The sequence below is a fragment of the Diadema setosum genome, chromosome 16 (assembly GCF_964275005.1).
Source record: "Diadema setosum chromosome 16, eeDiaSeto1, whole genome shotgun sequence".
In the NCBI taxonomy this organism is placed as follows: Eukaryota; Metazoa; Echinodermata; class Echinoidea; order Diadematoida; family Diadematidae; genus Diadema; species Diadema setosum.
The window spans coordinates 6,336,090-6,360,773 of record NC_092700.1 but is presented as its reverse complement, the minus strand read 5'-3'; the positions used below and the strand labels follow the sequence as shown (position 1 = coordinate 6,360,773).

Sequence of the window (24,684 nt, the reverse complement as noted above, 5' to 3'; positions counted from 1 at the left end):
CATACAAATGGTGGCTGCAGTTAACAATTTCACATCACTTTTCAACTGTATTCCAAAATTTATTAGTATATAATAGTAAAAAGAACTGTTATCACCATAGTGGAGGATCCAAAGTGCTGGGAGAATACCATAGTGCTGTAACACACCCATGTCGTGTTACAAATGTACACGATGCACTTGTTAGCTTCAGGTCTGCTGTGATATCACACTTTTAGCTGGAGATCAGCGCACTCACACATCATGGAGATCTCCATGCATTTAAATACCTAGCAGACGACACGGGACTATTTCAAAATTGATTTTAATGAAAGTTATACATGCATGACCGTATGAGGCATTGAAATTTGGCAATGATCATCTTTGAGGCATTCTAAATATGCTGATCTAGCTAAAAAGTAATTACCAGCTTTTGTATTGGTGCAAACTTAGTATTATTTTGTGTGGGCAAATCAGAACTGTGTCTTGTCTTGCGGAGATGAGTTCTAAATCCGTTTCTGAACATATGCTCTCATGCTTTCCTTTAGACAATGACGTAGACATGGAAGTACTGCAATCAATAACTGATGGGGATCTGAAGGAATTGAAGGTGGGAGCAACGTTTGGAGATAGGAGACGCATTTTGCTGGCCATTCGGTCTGCTTCACAACAAGAGAACGCCGATCCTCAGCGTAACGACGAAGTTGTACCAGATGAAGCTAAGGACTTGCCAGTCACTGCAGCTGGGGTGTTGAATGCTGGAAATGCCAGAAATGCAAGGCCAACATCAGCAGTGGACTATCAACTCCGATATGGACTTCCGTTCACTAACCCAACTGTAAGTAATTCTGTTGTTTTCCACAAAGATTGATGAAAGGAGACTATTTGAAATTGATTGACATATTTACATTCTAGTGGCTCCGTAGAGGGCTACATTAAGAAACTTAAAGCTTGGTTGGTTAGTTTTGTTTGAAGGGATGATTTTCAAATATTTGTTATAATTAATGGAGCAGTTTTGGAGCTATCACTTTCTCTCTGAAAATGAATGCCTTGAGGGGTGAGAACTAGTGTCTAAGAAAAATGTGTACTTGTCATATTGACAGAAGGGAAAAGCATGTTATGGTTAGTCTTGACTTGTGTAACAAGAATTGTTGCTTATTATGTCAAATATGTATATTAAATGGTTTTGCACTTCAAGTTTATAAAGTAAACTGGAGGGACATTATTTCAATACATTTGTGTGATTCATAAAACTTTTAAATTTTACTTATTTGCCTAGGAATTCGACATCTCAGGCATTATTGCAAACCATTCCAAGGGGGAGGAGGTGCTCCAGGAGCTGAGGGACGGAGCTCTGGCTGTTTCAAGGAGGCGTCTCCTTATTCAGATAATCGTGTCATTCCTGGTTGAGAATGGAGGAAGAAAACTGTAAGTTCATTTATTTGAAAATTGGTCTGACATACCAGTTTGTCTGTGATAGAGCACCATCTAATTTTCCTTCTTATCTTTTTCTTTTGTCTTTTGAAATATAAACAACAGACTAACATTCCTTCCTCAACAAAAAAAAAATAGAAAAAAGGAAGAAGCCTTATTATAAAGTTTTGTCTGAAGTGATGAATAGAGCTTTAAAAATAAAGACTGAGATATTTGTATGAAACATGTAAACAGAGTGTACGAACAAGACTCCGCGGTAACTTAATTTCTTGGTAGTCCCACTGGGCCACATGTAAATGATCATTGTCTTAATACTTATTATAAAATGATATCTAAAAATTGGAATATCTAAAAATTGAATGATGACTAAAACTTGGAAGTTGATTTGCCATGAATTTTAATGAATAATCAGATTGTAGTTTTCTGCTTACTGTGCACATCCACATGTAACCTATTTGCATGAAATGTTCATTTATATTTTAACTAATATTTTAGGGGAAGTAGCAACGTATGTACTGGAAACAATGGTACTGAATAAAAATAGAATATGCCAAGTGAAACATTTAAAAAAGCTTAGCCCCTTATAAGATTGAAATGAGGGCCACATTTTTAATGTTATCACACATTTGCTTCGAAGAATAAGAGTTACAACCTTCTTGCTTTCTTCTAAAATTCAGATACCCTAGTAGTGAGCAAAAGACTGCTCTAGCCAAAGCAGTTGTGATGCAGTTTCCAACCTTGCGAGACACGACACCAGGTGCAAAAGGATATGTAAGTTTATACTCATAAGTTTATTTGATCTCCATTTTTTTTTATAGCCCTCCTTAGCAGAAAGCTTGAGTGACATACACATGGCTTCTTATTTGTCTTGCATAAAATTTAACATTTTCAACTTTTCTCCACAGCTATTGGGTAGATTTCAACCAAACTTAGTGGAGATCGTCCTTTTTTTAGGGGTAAATAAGGACCCAAAGTTGTACATAATGTGGGCATGAACCCCTCCCTCCCCCCCCCCCCAAGAAAAAGAAAAGAAAAGAAAAGAAGGGGCCTTACAGGAAATCTTGTCAAATGTATTAAATTTCAATCATTCGGCAAATACAGGCAGTGTAGGTGCTTTTAGTAACTTTGATGTACTGGTTTATGTCTAATAATTTTTTTGTGCAAGTTGGCCTGATTCCATGATTGATGATAAATCTATTCTAGTGTTCTTCATACAATGCCTAAGAATGTTACTACTTCTACTGCTCTCAGAGTCTTCATCAGTTATATTCAATTCTGCTGAAGTCAAATTTGTTAAGACTTGAGAAAAGGCTTCAACTTTGAGAAAATTTAACTTCCGCAGAATAAAACAGAAATAAAGGAAAAGTATACAGCTTCACCTTAGGTGATCATTCGACTTGTGCAACTTCGACTTCTATTGGTCAAGTGACTTGAATCAAATTTGGTACCAATGGCAATAGTTCTAGTTGCTCTCATTAGTGTGATTATACATTTAAGGCACTTTCAAACATATACATAGTCCACAGAAGAAAAGTGTGCTTTTGCGCAAGCATAACTCCCAATGCATTCTTATATTTCAGGAGTACCTATATGACAAGGGCCACGGCTTCATAGAATATCGTCTCAAAACCCTGAGGAGCTACGACGCCACACATTACCGCGCGCAGAGGAAGAGAGTAGCTCCCACCAAGCCCCGGACAGAAAACAATGGTGCTGAAGCAGCAGTTGATGAGGGGGATGATATGCCCGAACCAGTAGCTCCAGAGATACTACAGAAAGTAGGTATATGATTAAAATTAGGTTGCCTTAAAGAGGAAATCTAGTCCAAATATAAAATTAGTCTGATAAGAAAGAGTGAAGTCTTATTAGTATAATGGTAAATTCAATCAAAATCGGATGAAAAATAAGGAAGTTATGACATTTTGAAGTTTTGGTAGTATTTCTAGCAAACAGTTCTGGAACAGTCAATTTGAAATTGAAAATAGTAGAGTGACAATTTCATCCTTTCACAACTTTCCTTATGGTTTGTACCTAAGATTATAAAATGTCCAGTTTTTCATTTGAAATGCAATCAGACCCCTGTCTCAAATCCTGATATATTCAACTGATCACTATTCTGAAGTTATTCAACCAAGAATAACATATTTCAAACTCTAATGATAGAAACATTAAATTTCAATCATTTTTTTAACATGATCAATAGAAATTTGTTAGGTGATGACATCATCGGCTCACTCATTTACATATTCATATCAACTGTACAAGAACTGTTCTGCAGAACCTTACTTTGCAAAGCTTCAAAGTGTCATAACGTCCTTATTAATTTTTTTCATCCGACTTTAATCATGTTTTTTACTGTTGTACTCAAAGGATTTCACTCTTTTTGTTACACTGCTAGTAACTTATATTTGGAATGGATTTGCCCCTTTAATTAATTGGTAAAAGGCAGAGACTCGAACCCCAATCTTCCATTTACCTTCTATGCAATGTTTCTGTTTGTGTACTTACAATAACTGCCTTTTGGGAGTACTTGAACAATCCACACAATGGTTTTTCTTTGTGTCTGCAATGTGGGAATATTTTAACAATGAAAATAACACAGTGATACCCGTATCTGATCTTGCCCACAGACTAAATAAGTTCTCTCATTTATGTGAAATTGCAGATAGAGTGGATGAAATACCACCATCCATCACCAGATAATGTGACACTCATCAAGTCAAAGTTCAAGGAGACATTCCCACATCGCAAAGAGGAAATCCAGAAGGGAGGATTGACCATCACAGAGGTTCTCATCCGCTATCCACGGTTTCAAGACATGCCTAGTTTGGTAAGATGAAAATTTTGCAAACAGAGAGGGAAGGAGATGAGGAACTTAGGTTTCTAGATTTGTGTGTGTTTTGATGTTTATTGTTATTTGAGAGAAGGGATACATTTGTATTTGTGTGTGAGTATTGTGAAAACCTTTCGGAGAAAAGAGATGCACCTTCTATCCCAGACAGCAGGGATGCTGATTTCAGGCAAGAGCCTCAATTTATAGCAGGGGTGAATCCAGGTTTTCGTAAAGGAGGGGGGGGGGGGGGGCGTGACTAATATTTGTGGTGCCACTTCCGGGTTTCATTTCATTTTTTTCTTTTTATTTCTTTTGTTTTCAACGAAAAATAAAGTGGGGCGTGCACCGGTTGTGCCCCCCTCTGGATCCGCCACTGTATAGGCCCTGGCAATTTGTTTTTAAGCTATATGATCAGATTTTTTGTGCACACATTGAATTATTCTGAATAATTTTCAGGGTGTCTCAAATAGATATCATTGCTGTCTTGATTTTAAGAATCAATGTGTCCATAAAGTGTGATTTCATTGAGCAAAGGCCATTCAGAATGTACATTTCATGAAACCTCAATTCAGAATATATGGATGACCTCCTAATACAGTTTTCTTGGTCTAAAACTTTGTTAACTGTGTATTTGTCTCACTGAAAGTCTCTACATTTTCAGGCATTTAGCATCATCCATTTATGTCCACCTTGATCATTATGAGGCAATAACATTTTGTAATGCATATCATACAAGGGTTTGAAAGTTAGCTTCCAAACTGATTTCATGTAATTCCAGCTTATTTTCAGCTTTCTGTGCACTTCCTCAGGAACTATAATTCAATCCTTATTTTCAGATTGATCTAGACTTTCAGCTTGAATTTGGCCATCGCTGCGACAACCTGGTTACTTCTTGGAGGCATGACTTACTGCCGAAGATCATGGCAGTCGGCAGGAGCAATTCTTCAGCTGCTGTATCCAACATCATTAAGAGATCTGAACAGGGAAATGGTAAGATTGATTTTATTTGCCCTTAAATGATATATTGATAAATTATGAAATTGCTCCAATTTTCATAAATTGTTGTCTCAGTTAACTTGTGTTTACTACAGAAGGGCTGAGCAGATTGTTTTTTTCACTTTCTTGTAAGGCCCGTCAAAACTTTTGCTAGTAGGAAAAAGTATCTTAAGAAATTTTGCATCATGCTTTAAGGCAATCATTTACCATCTTAACTGTTGTGACAATTACTTCGTAACCGTTAGTCTCCCATCAATGTATTTTTGTTTTGTTTTGTTTGTTTGTGTGTGTGTGAACGTCAACATGTTTCTTTTTCCAGTGTTCTGACACACATTGGTTCAATTTAAACAGATAAATTTACAGTATGTATCTGTATCAATCACATTTTCATTAAAATTGCGTTAAACAAATACATACTGCTACTGAACGTTTTTGATGTGCACTCTTCAGAGTAGAAACCGCACGTATGAAAGAGGAAGCGCGAACATAATTATGTTTCATACGTGCGGTTTCTACTTTGAAGAGTGCACATCGAAAACGTTCAGTAGCAGTATGTATACTTTTAACGCAATTTTGAAGTTTTGTACCACCAAGCATCTCTTTCTACATTTTCATTAGTTTGCACAAGTTTTGTGAGACATTTTAGCTACTCTTGTACTCTTACTCCTGAATACAGAAACAAAATGAATGCACCAATATTAAAGGTACTAGGGAAGACTGCTTGTGCAATACATGTGTAATTATAAGTGACCAGATACATAGATATAACAGACAGATAGAACAGATATGCGTGAAAAGTCATGTTTGAAATGCCAATATCCAATCTCGCTTGTATTATCTGAGGTAGAGATGAAAATTTGAACATGAAATAAGTGTTACAGTAATGCTCTTACACTCTTATCATTCATAGTTTTCCCATTGACCATTTTTCCAAAGTTTTTATCTTTGTTTGTGAATATATAGGCTTCTATGACACCTTCTGACATATACAGTGCACTCCCATTATAACGAACACGGTTATAACAGAATTCCGGTTGCAATGAAGTAAAAATTAGGGCCGCAATGTTATACAGTCTGTGCATTTTTATTGTCTGTTTGTTTGGTTAGAACGAAATTTTGTTATAACGTAAATAAAGTGCCTGTCCAGAGAACTTTGTTGTAACAGGAGTCCACTGTATTTTACCATTTCACTTCATTACTTTGGCACTTGTGCATTCTCGTCTCCTACACTCTTTCCTGGTACCAAATTGCACATGAAAAGACATGTATTTGCTTCAGAGAAGTTCCAGTACCATATTTATTTCTGACACCTAAGTACAAGCGTAATGCTATAAGAATGTGCTAGCTACGCTCAGTTTTTCTTCAACAAATTCATTATTTGATTTTACAGCTGACTTGTGTGCGCTCCAGATTCTGTGCCATTTACTTCCAGCATCTAATGCCATCAGCTGCAAGAAAGGCAGCAAGAAGTCATCAGAATCTCGAAGTGCTGCAGTGGGCCACCTGTTCCAGCATGAACCAGTAAGCATATAAACAATATTTTGATTGCCTATCAATAAGAGAGCCTATGATGTGCTAAAGAGAGTATATTCAATGGCATTTTTCTATTCTTTTAAAAGAATAACTTAAGGAAATATAAGGAATTAAAAAGTCCATGCTCTTTATTGCAGCTTTATGTCACGTGATAAATTCAAGAAATCGATAAATTACCTACATGTATTTTCAAAACAATTATATAGCAGAGTTTCCTTGGATATTTCACATTGCTATTTAAAGGGTGCTGAAGGGCATCATAGTATACAACAGTTTCTAGATTGATGCTCATAGATTGTAAGTTAGGACATGTTTCACCCTTGAAATATGCCTTCAACTCTTTTACGGTTATTTGCAAATTTTTTTTTTTCCCTATTCATTATAAGTTCGTGGAGCCACATCTAGTTTGGGGGAATTACACAGATTTCCCCTAATCTTCAGAAATTGTAACTTACCATCAAGTAACACCATTTAATCGACTGTAAATACTGGATTTTCCTGAGGTCACGAATTAAGAAAAAAAAAAAGGATGAAAAGAAAAGTTTTATCCCACGCGTACTATCATTATATGTGGTACATCATTTATCAACATATACATTGACTGACATGTTGGGAGAAAATATCTTTGATGACATGACTTCACTTTAACCTATCGTATTGCAAGAATCTTAGTTCGTGGGAGAAAAAATTACATATTTTGGTTTGTTATGATTGTAGCCCTTTTTTCCTTCTTTTATTTTAATTTCTTTAGATATCAGCTGTTTGGGGTTTTTTTAAGTTAAAAAAAAAGTCACCAAATATGCACTAAAAAGCCAATGTGCCCTTACTTGGTGAATGTACAACAACTATTGATGTTTCCAGCATAATTTTGAACATATTTATATAAAGCATTAATACATTTCTTTTTTTTCATGTTAATGACAGGTTGGTACAGATGTTGCTGGATATGCCGAGCGCAAGCCAGAGAAACTCACGCAACCTTTCCTTCTGTGCCTCGGCCCTGACACAGACCCGCAGCAGTTTTTCCTGATCTTGGACAGGAAGTGTGTGCCAGCTGGAGGGAATGTTGTGGCAGCCTTCGATAGGCTGTTCAAGGCCTTCTACGTCTTTGACGTGCATTATCCGCCTTGCCTCCATTCGTTTTTCTCTTTTCTAGCGTCTGTTGTTTACGAGTGTTCCAACGACATCCTCACTCCACAGCAGAGGGCATTTCATATTCTCCTGACTAGCACACAAGTGTAAGAGCTAGGATGTTAGGCTTTTTAAGGCCTTTTACATCTTTGAAGTACATTATCCATCTTGCCTCCATTCCTTTTTATCGTTCCTTGCGTCTGTTATTTACCAGTGTTGGGATGATGTCCTCACCCAAGAGCAGATGTAGGGCATTTCATATTCTCCTAACTAGCACGCAAGTGTAAGAGCTAGGATGTTACGCTTTTTAAGGCCTTTTACATCTTTGACGTACATTATCCACCTTGCCTCCATTCCTTTTTATCGTTCCTTGCGTCTGTTATTTACCAGTGTTGGGATGATGTCCTCACCCAAGAGCAGATGTAGGGCATTTCATATTCTCCTGACTAGCACACAAGTGTAAGAGCTAGGATGTTAGGCTTTTTAAGGCCTTTTACATCTTTGACGTACATTATCCACCTTGCCTCCATTCCTTTTTATCGTTCCTTGCGTCTGTTATTTACCAGTGTTGGGATGATGTCCTCACCCAAGAGCAGATGTAGGGCATTTCATATTCTCCTGACTAGCACACAAGTGTAAGAGCTAGGATGTTAGGCTTTTTAAGGCCTTTTACATCTTTGACGTACATTATCCACCTTGCCTCCATTCCTTTTTATCGTTCCTTGCGTCTGTTATTTACCAGTGTTGGGATGATGTCCTCACCCAAGAGCAGATGTAGGGCATTTCATATTCTCCTGACTAGCACACAAGTGTAAGAGCTAGGATGTTAGGCTTTTTAAGGCCTTTTACATCTTTGACGTACATTATCCACCTTGCCTCCATTCCTTTTTATCGTTCCTTGCGTCTGTTATTTACCAGTGTTGGGATGATGTCCTCACCCAAGAGCAGATGTAGGGCATTTCATATTCTCCTGACTAGCACACAAGTGTAAGAGCTAGGATGTTAGGCTTTTTAAGGCCTTTTACATCTTTGACGTACATTATCCACCTTGCCTCCATTCCTTTTTATCGTTCCTTGCGTCTGTTATTTACCAGTGTTGGGATGATGTCCTCACCCAAGAGCAGATGTAGGGCATTTCATATTCTCCTGACTAGCACACAAGTGTAAGAGCTAGGATGTTACGCTTTTTAAGGCCTTTTACATCTTTGACGTACATTATCCACCTTGCCTCCATTCCTTTTTATCGTTCCTTGCGTCTGTTATTTACTAGTGTTGGGATGATGTCCTCACGCAACAGCAGATGTAGGGCATTTCATATTCTCCTAACTAGCACACAAGTGTAAGAGCTAGGATGTTAGGCTTTTTAAGGCCTTTTACATCTTTGACGTACATTATCCACCTTGCCTCCATTCCTTTTTATCGTTCCTTGCGTCTGTTATTTACCAGTGTTGGGATGATGTCCTCACGCAACAGCAGATGTAGGGCATTTCATATTCTCCTAACTAGCACACAAGTGTAAGAGCTAGGATGTTAGGCTTTTTAAGGCCTTTTATGTCTTTGAAGTACATTATCGACCTTGCCTCCATTCCTTTTTATCGTTCCTTGCGTCTGTTATTTACCAGTGTTGGGATGATGTCCTCACGCAACAGCAGATGTAGGGCATTTCATATTCTCCTAACTAGCACACAAGTGTAAGAGCTAGGATGTTAGGCTTTTTAAGGCCTTTTATGTCTTTGAAGTACATTATCGACCTTGCCTCCATTCCTTTTTATCGTTCCTTGCGTCTGTTATTTACTAGTGTTGGGATGATATGTCCTCACCCAACAGCAGAGGGCATTTCATATTCTCCTTACTAGCACATAAGTGTAAGAGGATGTTAGGCTGTTTAAGGTCTTCTACGTCTGCTGTTTACCAGTGTTCAGATGATATCCTAAAAACTGTTTGAGGTATCCTAATAAAACTTGGCATGTATGTGTATGAAATTATGAAATTGTGCTTATCAACTTTTAAGTGCAGATGCTCAAAGTCAATACAAAGATCAAGGTCAAGGTCAAATACTCAAAATGTCACTATTTTCCCATATCTAAGGTTCAAGGTATCTTCATGGAACATAATACATGTGCATGTCATGACTAGCAGTGATTATGTAGGGAATTTTTAGGACATTGGTCAAAGGTCAGGGGTGAAAGGTAGAGGTCAACTCTTCAAATTTCAGTTTTCCCTCATAGTTATGCAATACCTGCAGGGGGTATACATATAGATCTGTCTTAGGGGCCACCTCTTAGCTGCCACTGAAAAATCCCCTCATGAAATATTGCCAAATGCAGCCAGCGGCCACTCTATTTCTTATCCCGTGGTGAATATCTATTGACTGTAGTCCTTCTGTTTGCCGGATGTAGAATCAAGTGAATGCATGCAAACTGGATTCCCTTAGAGAGTAATCATGTGACGTCAAGTTATCCATCATAATGGTGGCTTCCATAGCAAACTTGATCAGTTCTCATTCATCATGCATTCCTCTTGAACAAGGATGTTGTTTATAAAACACGGTCTTGCCTTATTTTTGCCATAAGTAAACAGAGCTGCATTTTTGTATGCAGGCTTGATTTCCAGTCAGGTTGTGCAATTGACTCCGGCCATTATGGTGAGCAATAATGTGACTTCTCTGGGAAAGCTCTATATTGAAATATGATTGTCAGTTACAGGTTAACTGAATAATTTTTTTACCTGGTCTAAGGGAAGAAATATCCATATATTTGACTAGGTTCACTGGTGAACTGGTCTAATTGGCTCAATCTCATTTAACACCATGTATTTATCAATTATAGGCTTCAGATGTTTCTTGGAAAAGGAAGTCGAACCAGTTGAATCTCTACCCACAAGTTTTCGAAAGTACAACACTTTCATGGAGGTGAAAAATGTACATAGTACCTCTGGGTCCCATAACCCTTGGGATCAATGATTTCATTCAATTTTTACTGCAATTTTTCCCAAGATTCCAAAGAAAATGGATGCAATAGATAATGAGTACATGCACATTGTACTGCATCACTGTTAATCAAACAAAGGTGTGACAAATGTATGTGTTAACTTGATCACATCTTGGAGACATTATCTTCATTCCAGGAACATGGATGACCTTTGGAAGAAACTCGACTTCTTTCATAAAAGCAAGTCAGAATTTCCTGTAGAGAAGGGGGTCTTTAATCATGCAACCTTGATCAAATTTTCTCCTGTCAAATCTTAATTCAATCTGCACATTTTACTTTTAAACCAATGGTCAGCCATACTTTTTAACAACAGATACATATCAATTTGATATAGAAAGAGTTGATACAATTGTATAACTTTATAATCCTGTAAAGAAGACTCTTTCCATAAATTTCTTCGGAAATGACCCATGAAAGTTTTTTTTTTTCTTTGTCTTATTTATAACAATTTAACCCAACTAGGGAAATGTATATTGGGTTTTGTTGTTGTTGTTGTTGTTGTTGTTGTTTTTTAGAAACTCAAATGATGGAAAAAGAATATATGTACAATTTATCATTGGCCCTCCATGTTACTTCAAGAAAAAAAAATAAAAAAAAATGTTTGGATTGCAAGCTTATGTTTATTCACAGTTTCGTTTATTGATCCAGCTCGGGTAAGAATGACTTTCAAAACTGGAACACAAAGTTGGCAATACACTGGGGCTACTGGTGGATCGTTGGCTTCAAAATACATGTATTAATGCTAACATTCACAACATATAAAGATTTTTTGTTATATTATAATTGCTGCTTTTGTGTGAATTACTTTGATTGGTATTCATTATTTCAGAAATGGCTCCAGACCACCTGGATTATTCCCACATCTATCACTGTATTGCCACTTTCTTCCAGGGTTGAATAAATAGTGCACTGAGTGCTGTGATAGAGGCGTGTGCGTATGTAGTGTGAAATTCCGTATGAGATTCGAAAAACACTGAAAAAGGAGTGAAAAACGGGTGAAATAAAAAAAAGAGTGAAATACGAAATGAGTGAATTAAGAGTGAGAAAGGAGTGAATATCCGACCAGAAACATCTCCATCTTTTTTCCACTCTTTTTGGAGTGAAAAACGACTGAAAAAAGAGTGAAATACAAAATGAGTGAATTAAGAGTGAGAAAGGAGTGAATATCCGACCAGAAACATCTCCATCATTTTTCTACTCTTTTTGGAGTGAAAAACGACTGAAAAAAGAGTTAAATACGGTAGGAGTGAGTTAAGAGTGAGAAAGGAGTGAGTAACATTTCCGTCTTTTTTCACTCTTTTTTGGAGTGAAATTTCTGTTCACTCGAAATTCACTCCGCTTCTAGTGATCCTTGACGTCACTACCAAGGGGAGTGAAAATCGAGTGAAAGTTCACTCTTTCTTTTTTAGAGAGTAGTGTGTTATTTCCTATGGCAAAACAGAGACCATCGCACATTGGATATGAAGATTGTTTGGTATGAACGGCATTTAGCAAATTAACTATTTTTTCTTCTCTTTTCCACATCTTGTTTTTTGTCTCGATTACAGCTTTTAATAGAGTGTAAATAACGATCAATGCAGTGTGCCTTCAACACACAACTATCACAATTAGATTTCTACATCTTGACCGAAACTCTTGTTTACATGCAGCAATTTTTCAAAATGTAATCACACTCATGACAGTACATTATACTGCTTCCTTTCAAAGTATTGAGATGGAATGAACTTGACACCGTATACTCATCTGAAATGTACTCTCACACAATGCACGTCACACATTAGATAGAAGGCTGCGTCTACCTGAATGCCTACTTATCACGGAATTGCTAACTTCTTGAGTATGCATTTACTGTGCATGTTACACACCACCGCGACCTTCAACTGCTCTGCGTTATGTCATGGTGAAGAGTTCCTTATTGGCACTTCATTGACAAATGCAGGGAGTCGTTGTTCTTAAACAATTTAGCTTTCACCTTAGATATTTCATGGAAGTTGAAAGGCAACCTTGACATCTTTATATTTTCTTCTCCGGAGGGGTTGGGGGCAAAAGAAGAGATGTCAAATATGAATACAGGCACTAAAAACGGAAGCACCAATAGTATACCAAGAAGTGAAAACATCTCTCACACCCGACCGATACATCATGTAGCTCCATGTTTTGCTAGGAGGTTGACCTCACTTCATGCCCGCCGTATGCAGAATTGTGTATCACAGAAAATTATTTCATTTCATTAAAAAATGGTGTTTAAATTTCTCATGGGATGTGTAAAAGAATGCGAGTGTAAGAATCTCCCAGTGTGGTGAAAATTTAAGTTAACACCCTTCTTGCTCGTGAAAAAAAAAAACCAAAACATAACTTATTTCAGTGTCAATACATATGTAAACGTGTACTCTATCTTGTTGCAAAAGCGTTTTACCAATACAACATAAATTTTGCAATAAAGATTTGCAAATTGAATTTAAGTTCATTTGTGGTAATTTATCTGGAAAGAAATCTTGCACTCGTGTGACATGTTTAGAACATGTATGTAACAGAAAAAAAGAGAATAGCTATATATTATTTATACTGTTGATTGTTGAATTTGATTTATCATTTCAGATAAAATAGAACATTTCGGATATGGTGTTTTACTGCCATTTTATTTCTCTTTCAACTGATGAATCGTAAAAAAATTTGGGACCTACTGAATAGCATACTAGCGTCATACTGGCGCCACACAGTCTCGATATTGACTCAAGACGACCATACGATTATGGACAGGATTTCGCGCGAATTTGTCCCGATCTTGTTTGAAAGCCAATAGAAAATCCAAAACAAATATGATCCTTTGTTCTGTCGACTACTAATATACCGATACTGCGATCAGAGCAGATATAGTAATGATGATAATAATAAAATCATCGTGCGTCCATTTTGTTCAGCTCCGGGACAATCTGACGTGTGCATTTAGATTATTTACACAAACATGCGTGTATTATGCTATAATATACACATATACCGTATTTTGCTATTCGTGTGAAACACGAAGTATATTATAAGCAGAAGCTTTATCCGCTGATGGGGAACATTCATTTTCTTTTTCATTACAGCAGGTAATACACAAACAAAAGCAAGACACACGTGCACGCTCATTACACACCTGTCACGTGTGGGATCTTAGTGGAATAGTAAATCTAACTATCTACTTCCATGATGAAATGACGGTGCGTTTTCAGTCAACAAAAAATGAACACTACTGATTTAAGATTTTCTTTTCAACTTTATATCCGATTGAAAACGAAGATGTTATTCATCAATGTAAGTACGCACAGAGAACGAGTGCGTATGCATGTATGATCTATGTAATGACTATTTATGAACAAGTGTCTGAAAGTTGGTGTTCGTTCAGCACTTCAATGGGACATTCCATGAAGCGCCGGCGTTTTTTTTTTTTTTTTTATTCCTTTTCTAGTAAAAAACAATGATCTTATCCAATCAGATGGAAGATGGAAATAACATAATTAAAGTTTGTCAGAAAAAAAAAAAATGATAAAGCGCTTCATGACATGTCCTATCAGATGGCTGCGTAAACACCGGAACCTTGTCTGGGAGTCTGGTTGTTTATTATTTTTAAAAAAAATAATAAAAAACAAAACAAAACAGATCCAGACAATTCAGTTTAATATGAGACTATCATTTAGTTGCGTAATTTATTATTTTCTTAACATGCTTAATGCCTATAACAATTTAATCTATTATTTCTTTACACTTTACTAATTTGATTTTTTTAAAAGATTTTATGATTTAGCCTTGCTGGGCCTGGGGAATGAAGTTGCATTAGTGCCGTGGACTGATTGAAAAGGCTGCGTAGATAATATAAGTCTATGATCTAATATGCATGTGTATGCTATACAGTGTGTGCATGTGTGCGTTCATGTGTGTGTGCGTGTGTGTATGTCTTCATGGATTGGTGTGTGTGTGTGTGTTCATGACATCGGTGTGTGTACAGCCGTGTGGGTGTGGGTGTGTGTGAGTGTGTGTGTGTGTGCGCAGTGGCGGATGGGGGGGGGGCGAACCGAGCGCCCCCTTTTTTTTTTGGCTGATGACTTTTTAATAGTTGTCACACACACACACACACACACACACAAATTGGCCGCAGCCCCCTCTTTTTTTGTTGATCTTTATTTTTTTTTATTTAGTCATCAAACTGAAATTCGGCCGCAGCCAACCCTTGTTTTTGTTGACCCTTTTTTTTTATTTAGTCATATCAGAGCAAAATTCGGCCGAATTTTCGACCCCCCCCCCCCCTTTTTTTTGAATCCTGGATTCGCCAGTGGTGTGTGTGTGTTCATGGGTGTGTGTGCATGAGTATGTGTGCATGGGTCTGTGTGTTCATTGGTGTGTGTGTGTGTGTGTGTGTGTGTTTATGGGTGTGCGCGTGTATATATGTGTCATGGGTCTGTGTGTTCACTGGTTTGTGTGTTTTTGTGTGACACTGGAGAAATGTACACAAGTTGGAGCAATTTTTACTGCATATTTATTTTCATTTAGTTTTTTTATTTATTTATTTATTTAAAAATGTATATAGATATATATACTTTTTTTTCGGGGGGGGGGGGTTGGGGTAAAGGTGCATACGCGTAGGCCAAATTATAAGATCCAAGATCTAAAGGTCTTCATGAAACTAACGCCATGGTAACTTTTCTTTAAAATTTAGCTTTACGGGGACCTCCTGCTGAGTCCTTTGATCGAAATACTGACCAATTTCTGACTTCAATTTCATTGTTGCCGCAGCAGGTTTATGTTTACTTATGTACCAAGGAGGAGGGGTGTTACATCAAATATAAAGTTATTTCAAAGATAGTTGATACAAATTTATTTTCATCCTATCTTGACTAAAATAAAAATGAAGACATGAATTTTCCATAAGTAAATTACATGTATACATAACCAATTTAGTCTAAACAAAGGTGCAATTTATCAAGATTAAAGTTACATGTGTACGAAACAGTATCCTTTGTTTTTGGTTCAGGTAGTTCATCATTTTCAGATGATGAAGGTGAACTGTGAACTTGATTTTGATTCATTTTATGTTCTTAGTTGATTCCCTATTAGCCAATTACATGTACATTCAATTTCAGTTTACAAATATTCATATTCTTGATGACTTCATTAATATTTGTATTTTTCTTTTCTTACCTATAATCTGAGGAATTATTTTTGAAAAGTCCTCTCGCCGTCGGATGCCATCATGGTAACTCTTTAACATCTTGAGGATCAGCCCATGGTGATGAGTTACCGAAAGGTGCATCTGACATGACATAGTCCAGAAAAAAAGTGGCCTACTTGCTCCCACAGAGTGAAGTTAGCAGCCAAGCGACCTGCAAGTTCCCAGAACTTTTCAAAAAGAGTCTACCGAGTTTGGGATTGAATTCCTTACTATTTCAAGAAAGATTCTTGCTCTCATTTGTGTAAAAGTGTTTTCTGTTGCTGTAAGAGTGTTAGAAATTCATCTAGGCCTGAGTTAGTTTTAATAGACTGGTGTGTGTATAATGTGTATTATATGGAATTAGTTGTGTGTTTGTGCATTGTACGATCTTGCTTGAGCTTTCCTGTAGACAGGTGTATGTATACTATTCAATGTATATTTTGGTTGTATATGTGTTGCTAATGTTTACTGGAGAGGACACCATATGTTTTTTTTTTTTTCTCGAAAGGTACCTTTACTTTGGTTTATATTGGGTTATACATTTTTTTTTTATATGAGTTATTCGATTGGTGAAAAGTTATATTACTTTACAATACATTTACTTCTTTTATTTCGTATGATTTCTTTTGTGGTAATATGGTTTCTTATATCATTTTGACTAACCTGGTCATGTATCTGATGCTTGCAATTTGTGACTTTGGTTTTTATTCAACAGCAACCATGGAAGGCCACTTTGGGAATGCATGCTGTGCTGCAGGGCTCACTGCCTCAAATGTTACAACGCGGCTTGCTAGCAGTAACATTGCCCTCAGTAACTGCATGGTGCTAGAACTGCAATAATAATAATAATAATAATAATAATAGCTGGTTTTTATATAGCGCATTTCACACACTTCAGGGTTTCAATGCGCTTTACAGACTATTATTACCCCGGTCACTGGATACATTATCAACCAGCACTAACAGTGCTCATTCTCCACTCCCTGGGGAGCATTCCAGCCAGTCGCAGCCATTTTTACAGGCGCGCACATGCTTATCAACCAACATAAGCTTTCTCATCCTACCGGGTACCCATTTATACTCCTGGGTGGAGAGCAGCAATGTGGATAAAGTGCCTTGCCGAAGGGCAAACGTGTCGGGCTTGGCATGGGCTCGAACCCACGAACCATACCACGCTCATGTCGTTCACAGACGAGCGCTCTTATCCACTCAGCCACGACACCTCCACAATCTTCCTCAGTGTCCTGGAGAGAGCTAGCAAATGTTTTGAATTGCCATGAGTGCTCACTCAGGACTTATGCACATAATGTTAAAAAAAGAAGAAGTATCAATCGCTGAATAAAATGAGTGGCAGGAAACGTGCCCAAGAGGAACTCGATCAATTCCTGAAGCAAACCAGCTATCCAGCCGTATTATTTATGAGTTTTTGTATCACATGATTTGTAATGTTGATTTTTATATTTACGGAAATAAATTACCATACCATACCATACCAATCTACCCCCCCCCCAGAAAACCACCCACACTGCCCAGCCATTACAAAAGAAAAGTACACCTCCTTGCAAAAGCTGTACAACCATAAAGGCCCATGAGGACTTGGTGCAACATAAAGATGAAAAATTTAGAAGAATGGAGAGCACATATCAAGAACAGATTAAGGCCCTGCAAAGGGATCTTTTGCAGAGTACAAAACGAAGAATCAAAGAAGCACAGACACTAGAAAAGTTAAAGGCTGTGTATGAAGAAGTCGGATGCGCCCTCTCTTGTCCTCCAAAGAAGGTGCGGAAGAAGGTATTGGAACTAAAACGTAGTAAGAAAAAGTAGAGAAGGAAGTGGAAGGCTCTCAACAGTAAGTGTGAGCGGATGGAAGCCACACATAAGAGAAGAATGAAGACTGATAGTAGACCGGCCAAACATAAAAAAGGGCTCTAGAAAAAGATTCGACGGCATTTTTTGTCAATGCTCAGCTCTCATGCTGAAAGCCTTGCAAAAATACTGAGGAATGGCGTACGAAAATGGCGTAAGAAAACGAACTCCTTCCGGTGTGCTCTGCACCCCTTACATTCATTCGCAAAAAAAACAAACAAACAAACAAACAAATCAGGTGGTATTCTGAGTGCATTACACAAAGAGCCGGGGGCTCCACCACCAGGAGCACAACCATACAATTGCTAGGGGCAGCCGATAAGCTGTTCAACAATGCCGCAAGTGGGGATAACATTGCCCTCAAGCAATTTTTGAAAGATCGGGGCTTTGAATTAAATATCCCTAGGTGGGTAGGGAATAGGTTCAACATATCTTGAAAATGAAAAAAAAAAGTGAAAATGTCCCACACCACAAATGTACAAATTTTGATTCTATAGTGTCCTGTCCCCGCTTCATTAGCAATGTCTGTGCCCTGTTGTAACACACTCTATCAATACTGCAATTCATAGGGGCAATGACAATGAAGCTCATATATGGTAACACATGTATGCAGTGGTATTTAGACAAATCTCAATCCTTTGTCATTCCTCTGCATGCTTGCTGGGTTTTATCATGTTTGCAAGGTAACAATTCTATACTAACTTTCGAGAATGAATAATTTGGAAATCACACATTCTTTTGATATTTAATTAATGATTAATGAATGTAACATTTCGTTGGTGATTTTGATAGCAGTAGTAATCATATTTTGATAAAAGGGATACAAAAAGTGTTTATTTGTTTCCTGTAATGATCTTTCAGACAGCCGGAAGGAAGAAGAGAGTTCTGCAGATACTGTAGTCCCTGAGAGCCCCTCTACAGCTGCAATATCAGCACTAACAGTGGATTATGAAGGTACAGCCTAACACTACTTAATTTCTCAATCTAATTCATATCAATATGCTTTGTAACCAGCAGTTTATTAAGAAAACCTAAAATCTGGACCATGTATACACTGGAGATTAAATGAGCTGGATTAATCTCAGCCTCCTTGTAATACTGCTTCTTAATCCTCTCTGACAACATGATGAAAACATATTTCACATTATGATGATATTGCTTCTACATGTCCACATATTTATTTTGTTGTTATAATGTCCCCTATTGATACACTCTGTACATGTCACTTATGCATATCACAGAAGATAGGGTATTTCACCTGAATTTTTTGCTTGGTATTTATATTCTCTTTTGTACTGCAATACCTGTATGTCCTCTCTTGACACACACATTTGATGTATTTTTCACGAATCATATGATATGAGATTTTGGTTCTGATTCTGTCCCCACTTGTTAGCATCGTTATCATGTCCTCTATCATGTCACACTGTAGATGAAAATGTCACACATCACAGATGTACAAATTTTGATTCTATGATGTCCTGTTCCCGCTTCAATAGCAATGTCTGTGCCCTCTCGTAACACACTGTATCAACACTGCAATCCATAAATGAGCAAAGAAGTTAAAATGGTACTACATTGTTTGTGGTGATATGTAGACAAATCTCAATCCTTTGTCATTCCTCTGCACGTGCTTGTTGGTTATTATTGCTTGCAAGGTGACAATTCTATACTAACTTTCAAGAATGAATAAATTGGAAATCATACATCTTTTGATCTTTAATCAATGGTTAATTTTTTTAACAATGCATGGGTAATCTTAATAGCAGTAGTAATCATACAAAAAGTATGTATTTTTGTTTCCTGTATCTTTCAGACAGCCGGAGGGAAGAAGAGAGTTCTGCAGATACTGTAGTCCCTGAGAGCCCCTCTACAGCTGCAATATCAGCACTAAGAGAGGATCATGAAGGTACAGCCTAACATTACTTAATTTCTCAATCTAATTCATATCAATATGCTTTGTAAAAAGCAGTATGTTATGTAATCTGCTTCTTAATCCTCTCTGACAACACTAAGAAAACATATTTCACATTGTGATGATATTCTACATGTCCACATTTGTATTCTATTATAATGTCCCCTATTGGAACACTCTGGAAATGTCATTTATGCACATCACAGAAAATAGGGGATGTACAGCAATGCATGTTTGACCCATCTTTACACACACAATCTTTATACCCCCACCCACACATAGTGTAGCAATTGACCTAAAATTTGGCATGTGTGGCTGCTATCATAGGTAGATGTGCAAGATACTTTTTTCATCAGTATGGAGTAATGCGTTGCCATGGTAACGGCAAATTTTCGTAAAAATCATGCTTAGCTAGACGTTGTGGATTGAACTACTTTCTCAGTTTTGAAGCAATTCAGTTAAAACTGGCACATGTGATCAATGTAATGTGTAGTTGTACAAGACTCCTTTTTTGCGATTGTTGAGAAATTTGTTGCCATAGTAACAGCATTTTTCAAGAAAAACAAGAATAATCTGGATTTAATTAAATCCCTCAGTTCTAGAGCATTTGACTTGAAATTTGGCGCATATGACCGCCATTGTATGTTACTGTGCAAAACACACTATTCGTCAATGTTGAACCCTCTGTGGTAACATTTTTTTTTAAAGCATTCAAAAATACTGTGAATTTATCAACTCCCTTAATTTTTTAGTATTTGGCTTGAGATTTGGCGCGTGTGATCAACATAATTTGTACATGAGCAAAATACATCTTTCATAAATGTTTAGCAATGCATTGACATGGTAGCAGCATTTTTCTAATACAAATATGTGTATACAAAAAGATTGTGCTTATTCTCAAAGTTTCAGGTGGGGGTATTAGTCACATTCTGTGATAGTTCTAGTTTTGCTCGTTTTGGGCACACACAAATCACATCGCTTACTGTCTCGTTTCAGTCAAATCATTTTCTACATCTTGTCAGTGTTGGCCTTTGCACTGCTTACAGTATGATCTAGGTCTCTTGTAATATGTCAAAACTGCAGGCATGAAATTCAGTACTACACGTAACTTATTGGCAGTATGGCAAACAATATTGACAGGGCATAGTTCTCGCGTTCAATTTGCAGTAGATATACGCACCTCCTTTAGGTTGTTAGACTTCCTCACATTTTCAAATGCATTTTAAAGAACATGCTTGTTTGATATAATTTGCCTTTGGAGAATCCATGGGCAGGATGTGGTACGCAAAACAAATATTGACTGCTTCTTTTTCGAGACCTGATTGAAGCTGTTAAATGGAATTGACAGCCTTAAAAAGAATTTCATGAATTAAAATTTTCATTGTGCTTTATTTTAAATTCCAGATTCTGAATCAGAAGACGATGACAATGACCCAAATTGGAGAGCAGATTCGGAACAGTCAAGCTCAGATGAGTTCCCTATTCAAGGCCACGGTGCAGACTCATCAAAAGAGGGTGTAAGAGTTGTCAGCACTTCTAACAAGGGGGGCAGGAAACATGACAACGGATACATATGTTATTACTGTCAAAAATCTCAAACCAAACTTGCCCGCCACTTGGCTACATGCCATGGAAGTGAGTCGGAGGTTGAAGATTATCTCAATGAAAAAGATGAGAAAAAAAAAGAGATGCAAAGCTTTCAAAAATAAGGAATCTAGCGAATTATGTTCATAACAAGAAAGTCCTGACAGACGGGAAGGGGGATTTTCATGTCACTCACAGACCATCAGATGTTGGAACTGATGCATATGACTTCTGCAAGTTTTGTTTTGCAACTTTGGTGAAGAGGTGTATGTGGAAACATGCTTGTCCATTTGCCCCAGGAGATGAGTCAACATCCACCAGAAGAAAGACACAGAGATTACGCAAAGCAAGATAGTATAATGAGAACTCACAACATCCCGTCCACTGATTTGTCTTCATTATTGGGAGGAATGCGGCATGATGCTGTAGGGAAGCTGGCAATGGCTGATCCTCAAATACTGAAGTATGGCGGTCATCTTTTGGCCAAGACCGGAAGCGATGAAGAGCAGCATTGTAATGTAAAATCTAAGATGAGGCAGCTAGGTCGTCTTCTTTTGTGTTTGCAAGAGAGGAACAAGTGTCATGATCCACTAGGATCATTCATCACTCAAACAATTTCATACTCATTGCAGAGGCAGCAAGACAGTGTGCCGGTTATGAGGACAGCAGTCGTGCATACCGTGCACCATCTCAGGCTATTCGATCTGGACAGACATTAAAGCACATAGCTGAGACCAAGCTAGCTTCTTGCCTTGAATCAGGAGATAGGAAAGGTCAGGATGAATGCACCAACTTCGTCAAGTTGATGGAAATGAAGTGGAGTGTTATCAATGCAATGGCCCACAAGAACTTAAAAGAGAAGAAAAAAAAAAAGAAATGGAGCGGAACTGTTACCGCTAACTGAAGATGTTCTCAAGTTAAACAACTACTTGAACAAGCTGGGGTCTAAACCTGCATCACTTCTAACTTCGAACAGGGAGGAAGACGATTGTGTTGCTCTCACACAAGTAGTTCTTGCCAAGTTCATTATATTCAGCAGGAAAAGGCAAGGCGAGGTGTCAAAGATGAAGTTGGTAAATTGGAAACACATATGTAAGGCCAATCTCTGAAAGGAGATGCTGTCATCACTTAGTGAAGTTGAGAAAGGATTGGCAGAAACACTAGAACGTGTGGAAATCCGTGGGAAGATAGGCCAAACTGTTCAAATCCTCATCACTAGTGAGGTTAATGAATGGCTGGAGATTCTCCCAAGTGTCTGGGACGATTTTGTGTCTGACAGCAACCAATATATCTTTGGAGATGTCACTGGGAATTCATACATGCGAGAGCGTGATACCGAAAGTGGAGCAGAAAGTGGAGCAGAGAAACTCCACCTACTGACATCAACTATAGGCTTAGGAAAAATCTTGCCAGTATGGCTCAAGTTCTTTGTCTAAAAGAGAATGAAATAGACCAGTTGGCCTCATTCTTGGGACATGACATTCGTGTTCACCATGAATTTTATCGGATGCCATTAGATGTTCTTGAATTGGCAAAAGTTTCTAAACTCTTCATTGCCGCAGAAAAAGGCTGTATCTCAACATTTGCCGGTAAAAGCCTGAATGAAATTGATGTTTCACGCGATGATGTGCTGACTTTTGACAGTGGCAGAGATGACAGAGAAAGTGATGATGCTTCAGCAGACAATCGTGATTACATTGAGCACATTCCAGGCCCATTCTGTATGAACACCCAGTGGAAGAGACAGAATGGGAACAAAAGAAACTTCACAGAAATGCTTGAAGATGATATTTCAAGTGATGATGATTGCGTGAATGGTGGACCTGTTGAAGCAACAGGTACAGGAAAAGAAACACTTAACATGGACTTCAGTGACGGGAGTGAAAGAGGAAATGTAGCTCGCCAGATTGAAAGAAAGCAAGAGGAAACACAACGTCTGGAAAGGAGAAAAAAAACTTGTTAAACGAAGTTGGAGCCATGAGGAAAAAGAGACAGTAAGAAAGCATTTTCTTGGTTTCATTGCCAGGTCCAAATTACCCGGGAAAGCAGATATCGAAAATTTCATAAAGGAATCAAGGATAAATCGCACTTGGAAGAACATAAAAGATCACATCAGGAACACATACTTACACTAGGACAAGCTCATGCCATTGTGAAATAATAACATGCACATGTATCAGAGACAGTGTAAAAATGAATAGATTCTACTTTTATATGTATACTTACTAATTAAAGCACATTTTTGTACAGTTTGTAAAGTCAGTTATTCGCAGAGAATTTGAAACATCTAAGTTTACTGTGAACTACAATCATTTGGCAGGTTTGTGAGGATGACAGGAAACTTTACATTGAACAAAATGATAGGCATATTGTTCTGTGTCACTTTCAGAGACGACCTATGCATTTCTGTGATTTTATGTGTTCGAAGTACATTGTACTTTTGTCTCCAAGAGGTCAAAATATGAAAATCACTTTCAAAATTCAATTCATATGCACTCTCTTAATTTCTAGGACTTAAATTTTTAATCTTTCTTACGACTTAAAATATTTTAAGTCTTTAAGACCTATTTTAGGTGGCATTTGAACCTGCGATTAAATGTTGAGTGTCGGAGCTGGTTCGCAATCTAAATCTAATAAGGACTTAAAACTTTCAGCCAATCAGATGACTTGTACATGACGTTATGCGCGATCTTGGCGCTGGTCGTCATCATTTTGCTTTGCGGGGTACTGAGTATGCGACGCTCACCTAGCGCCAAAGATCGTACCCCCGTACCCCACACACGTACATTCAGTGTACGATCTTTGCAATTACCAAGCGCTATCGACTCGAACAGTTGGTCTTGAAGGCAGAATGCAGGCCGGAGTTTCTCGAGGGTATAGATTCCGACGGAAACTTAACCAAGCTGCTTATAGGTGAGCATATTGCTGTATGGATGCTTAAGAATGTGTTTGATAACTCTGGGACTCAATAGCCGAAGATAAAGATGTTATGCATTAGATTTTTGGCGAGTTGAGCCTTGCCGCCTGCGTCTGTGTAGCTATCGTATCGGATTTGTATACAGCGCTGTCCGCGAAGCTAACGTTAGCTGTGCGAGACTCTTATAAAGCGGTCATTCAACCTAAAATTAACGGTGTTAGGGTCTAACGTTAGAGTAGAGGGTGTTATATCAAGACTGCAGTGGGTGTAGACTCGTCTTTTAAGGCCCCAATGGAAGGTGTTTGCTAGTTAAAATAGGCC

At 37.8% G+C, this 24,684-nt stretch overlaps 1 protein-coding gene across 1 annotated transcript; it reads left to right on the top strand.

Moving 5' to 3' along the window:
- Nucleotides 1–1,283: 1,283 nt before the first annotated feature.
- LOC140240117 (uncharacterized) lies at nt 1,284–8,526 on the top strand. Its single transcript, XM_072319925.1, has 7 exons — nt 1,284–1,404; nt 2,088–2,181; nt 2,991–3,188; nt 4,076–4,240; nt 5,080–5,233; nt 6,630–6,760; nt 7,697–8,526. The coding sequence occupies exons 2-7, from the start codon at nt 2,134–2,136 to the stop codon at nt 8,012–8,014; spliced, it is 1,014 nt and encodes a 337-aa protein (XP_072176026.1). The 5' UTR covers nt 1,284–1,404; nt 2,088–2,133; the 3' UTR covers nt 8,015–8,526.
- Nucleotides 8,527–24,684: the final 16,158 nt, after the last annotated feature.